Genomic DNA, 11,181 nt, shown 5'->3' on the forward strand with positions numbered 1-11,181 from the left:
AGAGAGCCATACACAAGCCTTGTACTCCGTTTGACTTTATTTCAAACATGTCATGTATGTCGATATGTAAAGGTTTTGCATTTTTTGTTTCATGAATTCTTTTAACACTACCGTTATATTTTGACCATGTGATGTGTTTGAACAGGAAAGACAGGGATATATATACATAAACCGCTCACAAAATGTAACAGAAGAATTTATACACCTGGTGTAAATACATACAAGAAAAGGATTGGTCTACATCTAGTCAACACGGATCACGACACGCCAGCCGAGAGCACCCGCCTCGCGGATCGCACACGCCAGGCAGCCTCGCCGCCGCCGGCTGACCAGAGCGTTCCAGCCCCGCTCAGCACACAGTGCCCGCACGAGCATCTCCATGTCTGACCCGAAGCGACGGCGCCGTGTCTCGTGGTGCATCTTGGAAGCAGCCGGGTCCGTCGGGTGGACTGTGCGGGGAGCGGGCGACGGTGCCGGCAACATTGACGACGACGGAGTGGCCGAAGGCAGGGCGACGCAACTGGCAATGTGCGGCTGCTGCGATGTTGACGATTCTGGGATGTCATTGGGCAAGTTGGGCGCAGCCGGTGACAGTGCGACGATCGGCGAGATCTCCTTGGTCAAGGGCGGGAACGACGAGATGCTCGAAGAAGCACCATCAAAGCTGAACACGCTGTGCTTACGGTCGACGACAGGCGACATGGGCATCTCGTGGGCCGCAGGCTGCGGAAGAAAGCCCGTGATGCAATCGATGACGAGCACAGCATTGTCCGACAGTGGCGACGAGGAGGTAGCAGTGGGCGAGGCCGGCTGGTAGCTGGGCGTCGCCGCATACTCCTTAAGCAGCTGCTCGAGACTCTTGGTCGGGTGGTCAATGAGGGTCGTGAGGTGAATCGACGCGTACTTGTAGAACTTATGCAGAGGATGGCCAACGGTGTGAATCGTGCTCGAGCGAGCGGCAGCGCCGTCGCCCGTCACATCAATTTGCTGGATGGTCGGGCTGGATGGCGATTTGACGACCTTGACGCGTTGCGAGGGCACGCACGGGTGCGCAGTAACAAAGTAGATGTCGTAGGATAGGTTGTACTTTAGAATGCGCCCCGGGCCACCATCGCTGGAGACGACAAACGAGGCTTCGGCTGCGTAAGGTCCAACCCGACCCTTGGGCGTTTCGGTATCACCTTCGGCAGCCCGATCAGCCGGCTCGATGCTACCATCGCCGGCTTTCTTCGGCGGGCGGTTGGGGTCCTGCGCGGTGTACAGCTGGAAGCGCTGAAGGTCAACCCGCGTGTTTTTGGGTGGGACCTGTTTGTAGACGGCCTCGTAGGGAATGACAAAGTCGGCGGGCAGGACAGATTCAGGTTCTGCATCGCCGAGCACGGATGACTCCCGCTCAATGGCGGTCTTGCCCCAAAGGCGAGCGCGACGGTTGACTTTTCGCATGTCTTCAGCCACATCGTCGACGTCAATGTTGACCCAACCTTCACCGAGGTTGTGTGGCAGGACGTCAGACGACACCCATCCCATACACTCAGCGGCACCGGCACCGGCTGAGAGGACGCGGCCCACAATGCACGCCGTGCTCCAGAAGCTCTTACCGCCATACACGAAACCGGCACCAAGGTGGGCGACGGGACCGAGTGTCTTGAGCGCCTCGTCGTCGCCTTCGAGAAGGGTCGACATGAGCAGGTTACAAAGGCTGTCACCAGGTAGTATGAGGCCGGACAGGTAGCTCCTCGAGAGCCAGCCGCCCGGATGCAAGGCGGCCACAACTTTGCGCCGCCGCGGCAACACTCTGCTAAACGTAAGGTTTCCCTTGTCGCCTGCCGACGGTTGAGGTGCACATGGTGATGTTGAAGACACTGTGGATGAGCTAGTCCGGGGTGTCGGTGGATCGGTGATTTTGTTGTTCAACGGCTCCCGAATGCGGTCCGCATCAAGGGCTCTCTGTGACATGAGCCCGATCAGATCGTTGGGCCACTTGAGCTCCTGGGCAAAATGGGCGACACCACGGTATTGGCGCGTGGCGTTCTTGGCCCGCATGGCGTAGACGTGCTTCTTTTCTGGAGCCTTGGATGTGTGTAGGTGGTCCTCGATGAGCGACAGCTTCTTCGTCAATGTGGTAATCCAGCCAAGTGTGTGCCGCTTGCCTGATTCGCGCTTGCTGCGTCGTGCGCTGATGCTGCTTGATCTGCTGCTAGGCCGGTCGGGCACGGCTGGCTTCTCTTTCTCCTTCTCGGTCGTCGCCACAGCCGCCGTCGCCACTTCCTCCTTCTCCTCTTCGTCGACGCGCACAACCTCAATATTCTCCAGCCACGCACGGGCCAGCATCAGCGACCACCGCACGGACGGATTGGCGACCTTTTCAAAGCGATGCACTTCGGACGGGTGGACGTACTCTAGGCCGTACTCGTCGCCGTCGGTGATGGCGTCTAGGCGCAGTAGGAGCTCGGTGGCAAGCAGGATTTGGAGTAACAACCAGTAGCGTTCGGTATAGCGTTCGTCGCATGTCGCGGGGCGCGGCGTCGGTGTCGGCGCGGCGTCAGTCGGATTGGCACCGTCCTGCTGCGCATAGCCGACACCAGGATCGAACTCGTCTTGGGGCGATGAGGCCCACAGGACCTGGCCAAGACGCAGGCGCCATTCAACGTGCGAAAAATCGATCCAGACGTTGGGGGTTGCAAGGACGTCGAGCAGAGCCTCGATTTGGGGGATCAGGTCGGCATCAAGGTCCCCACTACCTGAGCGCTTGTGGTGACCACTAGATGACCGTGGCCGCTTAGGAGGTGCACGCAGGATGTGGTGGAAGAGCTCGTTGTAAAACTGCTTGCTCTGGTTTGGGACGTAAAAGGTGCCGTCGACATATCGGCGGCCGTTTTTGATGAGCTCTTCGAGGATCTGGGTTTCGCCAACGTGCTTGACGCCGTTGGCATTGTCGTCGAGGGGGTCGGTCGAGTCAACCTGGGTGCCCTTTCCGGCTGCCTGTCCAGCCGCGGACGCCGCAATTGGGTCCATGAGTTTCTTACGGGCTTCGATGACAGCATTGGGGCGGTTACCCAGGTTGTCAAACCCAAACTGCTCTTCTTGTAGACCATCTGCCACCGACAGCTCTAGGGCAGCTTCGTAGCCAACGGTTCCTTTTTCGAGGCCCTGTATGCTGAGCATACTGGGCCGTTCGCGGCATCGTGGGTAGAAGTGGCTGCGTTTCTTGGGGTTGTCGGTGCTACTGCTGGGCTGTGTGGGCGGTCTGCCCCCTGCAGCAGAAGATGCCGCACCGGCTTTTTCGGCCGGATCGGCGCCGATGCTGCTGATGCTGGCGGCCACGCTGCTGCTGCTGCAGCGGCGGGTGATGTGAGGCCATGCGGTGACATTGCCCCAGGCGGCGTCTTCAATCTGGACGTGATCCGTCAGGTCGCGGATGCCGAGCGATTCGTCCCATGGGTATGCGACGCTGGGGTGGGGCGCACCAGTAAAGTGGCCCTCGGAGCGGGCAAAGTACTGCGGGGCGCCGGAGAAGAGCTTCTCGACGTCATCGTCAGTGAGGGATGCCATGATGCGGTCGAGCTTGAGCACGGGTTTGGCCGGCGGCCCGACGTCTTGTTCGCTGCCGGGCGGCGGCCGAGAGGGCAGGGGTTTGTTGGCGTTGACGAAGATCGATCGCGAAGGGTCAGGCAAGAATGGAGCTGTGTCTACTGAGGTGGCTGCTCGAGGACGAAGCTTGGGAGATGTGGACTGCAAGGCTGTCTTTTTCTAAAGTTGAGAAAAGCACAAAATCGAGAAAAAGCCCACGAATGCACGCGGCGGGACCAGCAGAAGATCGGTAGTTAGCAAAGATGTTGTCGGAAACGAAGCTTTGTAAGAGGGCAGCAGCACGATCGGTGGAGCGTCGAGGCGCTCCGCTCGACTAGAGTTTCAGAGAACAGCAAAGAAACCGCAGTTGGGGATAGGGAATAAGCAATTGATCGAGACGGGGCAGGAAAGCAAAGCGTGTACTCTGTAATTGTAAGACACTTTTCTTTGAGAAATGAGGCGGAGGTGAAAGGAGTGTTCTTTTACGGCAGGCGATGCCGGAGATGATTAGAAATGAGCAAGGGAGCGGGATTAGGGCATTCGGAGGCAAGAGCGAGTCATATGAAGGTACGGTGATCGCAACAAGGGAAAGCGCAATGGCAAAACTCGTAACGTCGCGCAAGAAGGGGACTTTTGTTCTGGTGTGAGATCGTCGACCGCAATTGGCAACTGACAAGTGAACAAGACAGGCAGTGGGCAAGCGCGGCCCTGTGTCACTGACCCAGTCCTGTTCTGGGCCGTTTCCCCGCCCTCGCTGCAGCGGCAACTGGTACGATCAACTGGTCACGCGGCCAGGAACAGGAACCAGCCCATTCGCCACTGCTTCTTGCCTCTTTCTTCTTTCCTGCTGGTGCCAGTAGGCCATGCGCCAGCAAAATTTGAAGGAACGGAGCAGACAGTTGAGAGGCTCCTGCCTTTTGCTGTGCTGATGAGAAAACACCAATATGCACTAATTGGGAAAGTGTCACCTGCGACGACAAAAACTTTCTTGCCTTCTTGGTAGACAAGCCTAGTGACGGTGGCAGGCGGGCGGGCCCGTGCTTGGAGGGAAGGAACGAAGAAACGCGAGCGAACGAGAAGCGAAATACGGAACGAGTTAAAAAAAGGTGGCACAAAAAAGGCTCTTACCGTCTTGCTAGATGCCGATGCACCCGAATACGCAGGTGCAGCTGATGACTGGCGCGGCCGTGGGCGAAACAGCTTTTGTGGAGCCGGCACAGCCGTTCTTGGCTTTCGTGCGTGAAACGACGACGGCGATGACGTCTGCGGCGGAGATGCAAATAGAGAGGGCGCAGTGGATGCCGTGGCTGTCGTCGACGTGGGGAATCCTACGGACGACGACAATGGAGACAGCGATGTTGTTGAAGCAGACTGCGATGAGGGCGGAGACGGCGGGCTGGACGTCGACAACGCGCGGCCAGCACCGCGAATGGACCGACTGATGAGGCCGTGCAAGAGGTCGCGCTTGGAATCACGGCGGTCTTTGTTCGTTGGTGAAAAAGGTGATATTGTCGTTGTCATGGGCCCTGGTATGGACACGCCCTGCAAATCGGTGCCGTTATTTTCATAGCTACGACTGTTGCTGCCAAATATGTTGTCGGCAGTGGGCGACCCGGCACAACTCCTTGATGATACCGGCATGATTTCCTCTCTTGTTGTCGTTGCTTCGGGTGTCTCGATGATGTTATCGCTTGGATTGTTCCATGATCGTAGCGACCACGGCGGTGCATCGCGGCCGGAGCGCTTGAGGATAGATAAAGACGGCATCGGGTCGTGTGAAAAAATAGACAGGTTATGTCTTTTAATCCTCTGCGACTTACTTTTTGATGTTTTGTTGTCCACCCAGTCGCTGCCACCCGTCACTCTCTGGACGAAGCAGAAGTGGCAATGGTGATGTAAGTGGAGCTGCTGGGTTTCACCATCGGCCGTCGAGTGGCCGGATGCGTCATCAGAGCAGGATACGATGAGCAGAAGAGGAAAAGGTTCGATAAACTGGGATCTTAAGTAGGAGTAGAGGCGGATTGTCTCGTAACAAACAGTGGAAACAATGGTGAGGAGTGGTTCTGTCGTCGTCGGCCAGACCACCTACTCGTCTTGTGGGGGGCGGTGTTGCGATGATGCGACGATCGATGTGTGGGTAGATGCGAGGAACAAAAGGGAGCAGAAAGAAACAGCAAAACCAATTGAAAGAAAAGGAGAAAAAGGAAGAAAGGTAAAAAGACAATACAAAAAGGCAGAACGAGAAGAAGCCACGCTCCCAGGGAAACCGGACAAGACCACACCTTCGTCAAGACAGAGCGCCCAGGATGGACAGGCAGAAAGCCAGACAAGGGCGCGTTGAGGATCCGGGGGACGACGGCCGTGTCAGATCGATTCCTTGTCACGCGTGGAGCATTGCCGGGCGAATTGTATTGTGTTTTTGGGCCATCTACGTTGTTTTACCTTGTCCTCTTTCTGGCTCTGCTCTTTTCTTCCGTCTCTGACGGTGGTCTTATTTGGCTACATATAGGACGTACTCGTACTTCAAACGTTGTGCAGGCATGTCGCGCGTAAAAACAGACCAGTATCGATGCAATAGCAGTTCGAACAATATAGATGGGGAATTGTATGCATTATAAGTGTATAGAGGCTGCCAAATTTCGCATATCACCAGCCGCCTATGGGCATTTTCCTATATTGCATCTAATCTTTCTTTCCTTCCTTTCTGCTACGTGATGACCTAGAGTGAGCACGATACTGGAACTGGGGTCGTTGAGAAAATACAACGTATTCACAATACGCTACGGTTCCTCATGTGTTCCTTCGGGCTTGGCTTTTTACAATATTTTCCAGCATTGTCTTCCTTAGTGCTCCTGGGATCCATAATGGGAGGCAGAAGGGGGACAGCAAAGCATAGAGATCATATTTAATACGACGTAGAGGTCCTTAGCAGGATGAAAACAAGATCGAAGTCAATAAAAGGGAACACAGTTGCAATACAACGTTAAACACCATCCCACACCGTGTGGTCTAGACACGCGCCATTTCGTTTTCGTCATTTCGAGTCTCATTTTGCCCAATTTTCGTTTTTGCGAAAGATGTACGCCGTCGATCGTCAACTGTTTCGAGCCCACCCAGGCTGCGGCTCATCAGAGCATAGGGGCATGATAAAAACGCTAGAGGCACGGAAAAGGCCCAGGAAATTGTATCCCGGCGGTGTGCTGTGTAAAGGCTGAACGGTGAATGATAGTAAATGGTGACATTATTTGCTAGTTCTTTTATTTCTCTCTCTTTTCTTTTTACTTTCCCCGTGCCTGGTTTTTTGTGCTGTTTTTCTTTCCTTTGTCCAGTCCACTGACGTGCTCGTTTCGACAACAATGGCTTGCATATGACACGCTGGATCCCCCCTGACTCATGCCGTGGTCTCGCCGTTTTTCTATTTTCCATTCCCACAAAAGCAACAAAGATTGCATCAAACTAGCACACAAAAACAGGGCCAGCCCGGCGACGGCCCGTCTTCTGCTTGGGATAGTCAGACTCTTCAACGACAGCTTGTTCGATTTTCTTCTTTTTCTTTTTCTCTTCCCCGACGTCGTTCCTTTCCGTTTCCAGCTAAAGTCAGACTTCCCTTGAGTATCATTCGTCTTCTATCTCTCTCTTGAACAAACTCCAATCGCTCAAAAGATTTCCACAGGCAAGGCCTTGTTTGAGAACTTAAGAAGGCTGAATGACTAGACTCCCTGTCCATAATCCCTACCAAACTTATCGTCGAAACCAAACCCTGCAATCCGGAATCCAGTGCCGTCATTGGCTTCGGCATATGAGACAAGGGCTGGCCAGATAACCCAGGGCTGGCCAGCTCCGATTGATTGCACTGGCATCTGATCTCCATTGTTGGAGGAATTTACTACAGGGCCATCTACCGAGCTTTAATGGAACTGACGACACAAGTATACAGTTCTACTTAGAACTTAGCATCATACACATTTATTTTGTTTACTTTACCACCGTGTATTTACGTTTTGGTCCTTTTGGCAGTCAGTTCAGCGTCGTTTCATTACTCATTTCGGGTTGCATAAACAAATCTAGCCAACGGCACATACCAGACGGCAAAGTAATATATGTTCTGCGTTGTTATTCAATTTTCCATCACTTTTGGAAACCCCCACTAATCCCAGACACACAGCCGAGACGATAAAGACGTATTATTATAATATAATCTTCACTGTGAACTTTGTTGTCGCGTTCTAGAAGATGACATGAGACGCCCGTTCCCCTTTTTAATGTGCCATCCTGCCCTGCCAAGCCACTCTCCTGGCCCATGCTTTCGCACCCTTAAATTTTCTTTTCTTGTCTAAGCTATATCTCTTATACCGTTTGATTCTGAAACGAGATACCGATGACCTGCGTCTTTTTGACGCATGCCGTACATATGCACGACCAATATAACGGTCGAACTGCAGGCTTCATTTGCTTACCCCTGCTTTCTAGAACATGGAACGGAATTACGGGTGAGCTCAAAATGAACCATCACCGAAAAGAGAGAAAATAGTAATTTAGAAGGCAGACGGAAGGCGAGCAAGCGACTGTGCTTTGAGATATTCGTCTTTAAAAATCGCCGTATCTTGTCAAGTCCGATAAGGAGCATGGAAGATATGTAGCCCACGAAGCAGTAAACCTTGTAAAAATCTGTTTCTGAGGCTGCATATTATGTGCAGATGACAAAAAGGGTATATATCTCCACCAACAACGGTGCATTTTGGCCGCTTAATTTCGGCGTTCACCTTCCCAGTATTTTTTTTCATGAGTTGTTAAAAGACATCAAGGCAGAAATCAAAAGAGTCCTGGCTCGGCATCCTATTCGCTCGCATGTCCAAACTGCAACGAAGGCCTCTTCGTCTCGTAGGGTTTGGTGATAATGAGAGACCGTATGTGCGAGACAACCCAACGTGGCCCTGAGTTACTTTCGTAGCTGGACTTTCTCGGTGTCCATAAATTTTGGCCCGTACTACCGTTTGAGATTCATGTTGTGCCAAACGATAGTCGGGGTCTCGGTGTGAGAAGCCCTTTCTTATCGATTCCTCATATTCATTCCCTTCGTGGTACCTTCAGTGTACTAAGCCCATGTCGTAACGCTATTTAATAGCAAACGGGGTTAAGCAGGCGGTGTGTCGTGGATCACAATCAGGAGGTATTTCGGGTCGGGCACAATGACAAGCTCCTGCTTCTTTGTTCGTAACCGGAGAAGCTTCAGTTCGTCCTGTCTCGGTTAGTTTTCCACATTCGGCCCACTGTGATCACCTTTCTCTGCGTCTCGACGCTCTCACCTCCGTATCAATGGCCTCCACTAGGTCTCCGGACGTCTTCACGTAGTTCCACACCAGCCCGGCCAGCTCACGCGCGCCCTTTGTGTCATCCGCTGGTACTCCATTGTCGCCGCCGGCACCGCTCAGCAGCGCATCTTCTGCGAAGCCGCCGCCCGCCGCCATGCTCGTGCTGCTGGTCACCATTGTGCTGCCGTTGCTCTCCTTCGTGGCGCCATTGCTGCCGCTGCCGCTGCCGCCGTTGCCACGACCAATCGAAGTCTGGATTGACGAGATCTGGCCCTCCATCTTTAGGATCGAGCCCGTCGCGCGGTCGAGCAAAATTGTGGCCTTGACGCCGGCCTTCTTTGCGAGACGCCCGAGCGTCTCGTCGAGCACATCGCTGGTGCCGGAACCCTGCCGCGAAGAGGCCGTTAGCATGTAGCTTTGCAAGCATTGCATTGCACATTAAAAAACCTTAAAACCCACTGAAATATCTGCAGACATCCTTGTCGCTGTGTTGTCTTGATATCGGAGGAGGCGGAAGGGCGTTGGTCCCAGGTGTAGTCTATCGACGGGAGTATGGAGATTGCGCCAGCTTGACTGCCCAAACGTGCCTTCCGTGTTTTAGTGGATAGACTACCGCGGCTAAGGGAAGCTACACTGTATCACAACGCACCCCACCTAGTCCTTCCCCACATCCCTATTGACTCGTCGCCCATTTGATTCTGCCACTTTTGACCGCCAAAAAGTTGAAAGTTCAACTGTCGCAAACCTTCATCACCCAAGACAGCCATTCTTCGTGCTCACATCATGTGCTACGCCCGCTGATACAAGGTGCAACGCTGTCAAGATGGGCTCAAGCTCGAAAAAGAAGAAGGAGAAGAAGAAGGACTTTCAAGTGAGTTAAATTGGACCTTCTACGAATGGCGAAGAACGCCACAGAGCGACCAGACAAAAGGGAACGAAAAGACCAGACCGAAGAGGGTTTCGATGCTAACACAGTATCTTTTCTTTTCTAGAAACCAAAGCTTAAGGTCGGCAAGGCAAAGTCCAAGGCAGCGAACTTTACCGACACAAGCTTCCGGACAAAGTGTAAGTAATTCTCGTCCTGATATTCTATTTCAGTCCATCTCTCTAACGACACTACTAATGTAATCAGCCATCACCGTCAACCAACAGTCTCTAACCGAAGAGGCACCGGATCCGGCCGTCCAATTCCGTCACAACTTATCACTTGCATCCACGTCAAGGTCCGACAACCAGCGCCGCGATGCTTTGGCTTTCTTAACCAGCCAGCTGTCAAGCGGCAGTGGTGGAGGCAGCGGCAGACAAGGTGCGAATGCTGGCAACAGCAACCCTGTTGGCACTGCCGGGCTGCTCAACCGACTGCTTCCGCTCATCTCCGACCCGGCAGGGCCCGTCCGCGCCCAGCTCCTCAAACTCTTCCGCGTCCTCCCTCCCAGCGACGTGCGGCCTGCTGCCGGCAAGATCTTGCTCTACATCCGCGCCGGTATCACCAACCTTTCGTCGGCAGTCCGTGAAGACGCCCTTGGTGCCCTGGAGTGGCTTCTCGACGTCGCAGGCGACGAGCTGGTGGCTTGCCCGGGTGGTTGGCTCAAGACGCTCAACGGCCTCGGCGCCATGATGGGCTGGGTCGCCGCCGTGCAGACCAATACCTTTTCCAGCACGGGCGCCAACAGTGTGTCTTTTTCGTCATCGGGCTGGTCCTCGGCTCCCAAGACGTCCTTTGCCGGTTCATCCACAGCCACACTCGTCAAGGGCGGCGGCACAGGCGGCTCCAAGGCCATGCGAGGTGCCTCGTTCGCGCGGCAGCTGGCTGCACTCACCAAATTCTTGGAGATCGGCCTGCGCCGCGAAACACCGGCGCCCTATAACCCGCAAGCCTACTGGGACAGCCTGTACCGGCGGCAGCCGTCGGCCCCTACGCCAGATGGCGTGAGCAACAGCACGTCTAGCAGTACACTAAACCCATTTGGCCACCTCAACCTCTTTGGTGCGCCGCGCGACGAAGACAGCGAGATGTATGCCGACCGTGAGGACCGGCAGCGTGTGTTTGCCAAACGGTGGCAGGCAGCGATCGTTCGGGGTATTGAGGAAGCACGACGCGAGGGCGGTGCTGTTGGGCGTGCGGCCGCCACGCTCGATGATGTGCTGCAAGCTGGCATGGAGGACTATAACCAGATGGTTACGGTTAGTTAACGAAGTCGTCATGAGCGAGTAATTTTTTCTTTTTTTTTTCGGTTTCTCTGGGAGGCTGTGTAGGATGCATGGGTCACGGCGTTCCGCGTTTGTTTATTACGCTTGT

The 11,181-nt window shown here is 54.2% G+C and overlaps 4 protein-coding genes across 4 annotated transcripts; 1 reads left to right on the plus strand and 3 right to left on the minus strand.

The window, feature by feature from the left end:
• Positions 1–243: 243 nt before the first annotated feature.
• SPSK_08405 (uncharacterized protein) lies at positions 244–3,552 on the minus strand (the record flags this gene model as incomplete). Its single annotated transcript, XM_016735003.1, has 1 exon — positions 244–3,552. One exon carries the CDS (start codon positions 3,550–3,552, stop codon positions 244–246), a length of 3,309 nt encoding a protein of 1,102 aa, XP_016588159.1.
• Positions 3,553–4,353: 801 nt separating this feature from the next.
• Positions 4,354–5,337, minus strand: SPSK_09578 (uncharacterized protein; the record flags this gene model as incomplete). Its single annotated transcript, XM_016736150.1, has 1 exon — positions 4,354–5,337. One exon carries the CDS (start codon positions 5,335–5,337, stop codon positions 4,354–4,356), a length of 984 nt encoding a protein of 327 aa, XP_016588160.1.
• Positions 5,338–8,704: 3,367 nt separating this feature from the next.
• SPSK_09879 (uncharacterized protein) lies at positions 8,705–9,293 on the minus strand (the record flags this gene model as incomplete). The annotated part of the gene is made up of 2 exons (XM_016736446.1): positions 8,705–8,809; positions 8,877–9,293. 2 exons carry the CDS (start codon positions 9,291–9,293, stop codon positions 8,705–8,707), a joined length of 522 nt encoding a protein of 173 aa, XP_016588161.1.
• A 412-nt stretch (positions 9,294–9,705) lies between these two features.
• On the plus strand, positions 9,706–11,075 carry SPSK_09254 (pre-rRNA-processing protein IPI1; the record flags this gene model as incomplete). Its single annotated transcript, XM_016735830.1, has 3 exons — positions 9,706–9,753; positions 9,875–9,947; positions 10,015–11,075. The coding sequence occupies 3 exons, from the start codon at positions 9,706–9,708 to the stop codon at positions 11,073–11,075; spliced, it is 1,182 nt and encodes a 393-aa protein (XP_016588162.1).
• Between the last annotated feature and the right edge of the window lie 106 nt (positions 11,076–11,181).

Source organism: Sporothrix schenckii, assembly GCF_000961545.1.
Source record: "Sporothrix schenckii 1099-18 chromosome Unknown Cont44, whole genome shotgun sequence".
NCBI classification, from domain to species: domain Eukaryota; kingdom Fungi; phylum Ascomycota; class Sordariomycetes; order Ophiostomatales; family Ophiostomataceae; genus Sporothrix; species Sporothrix schenckii.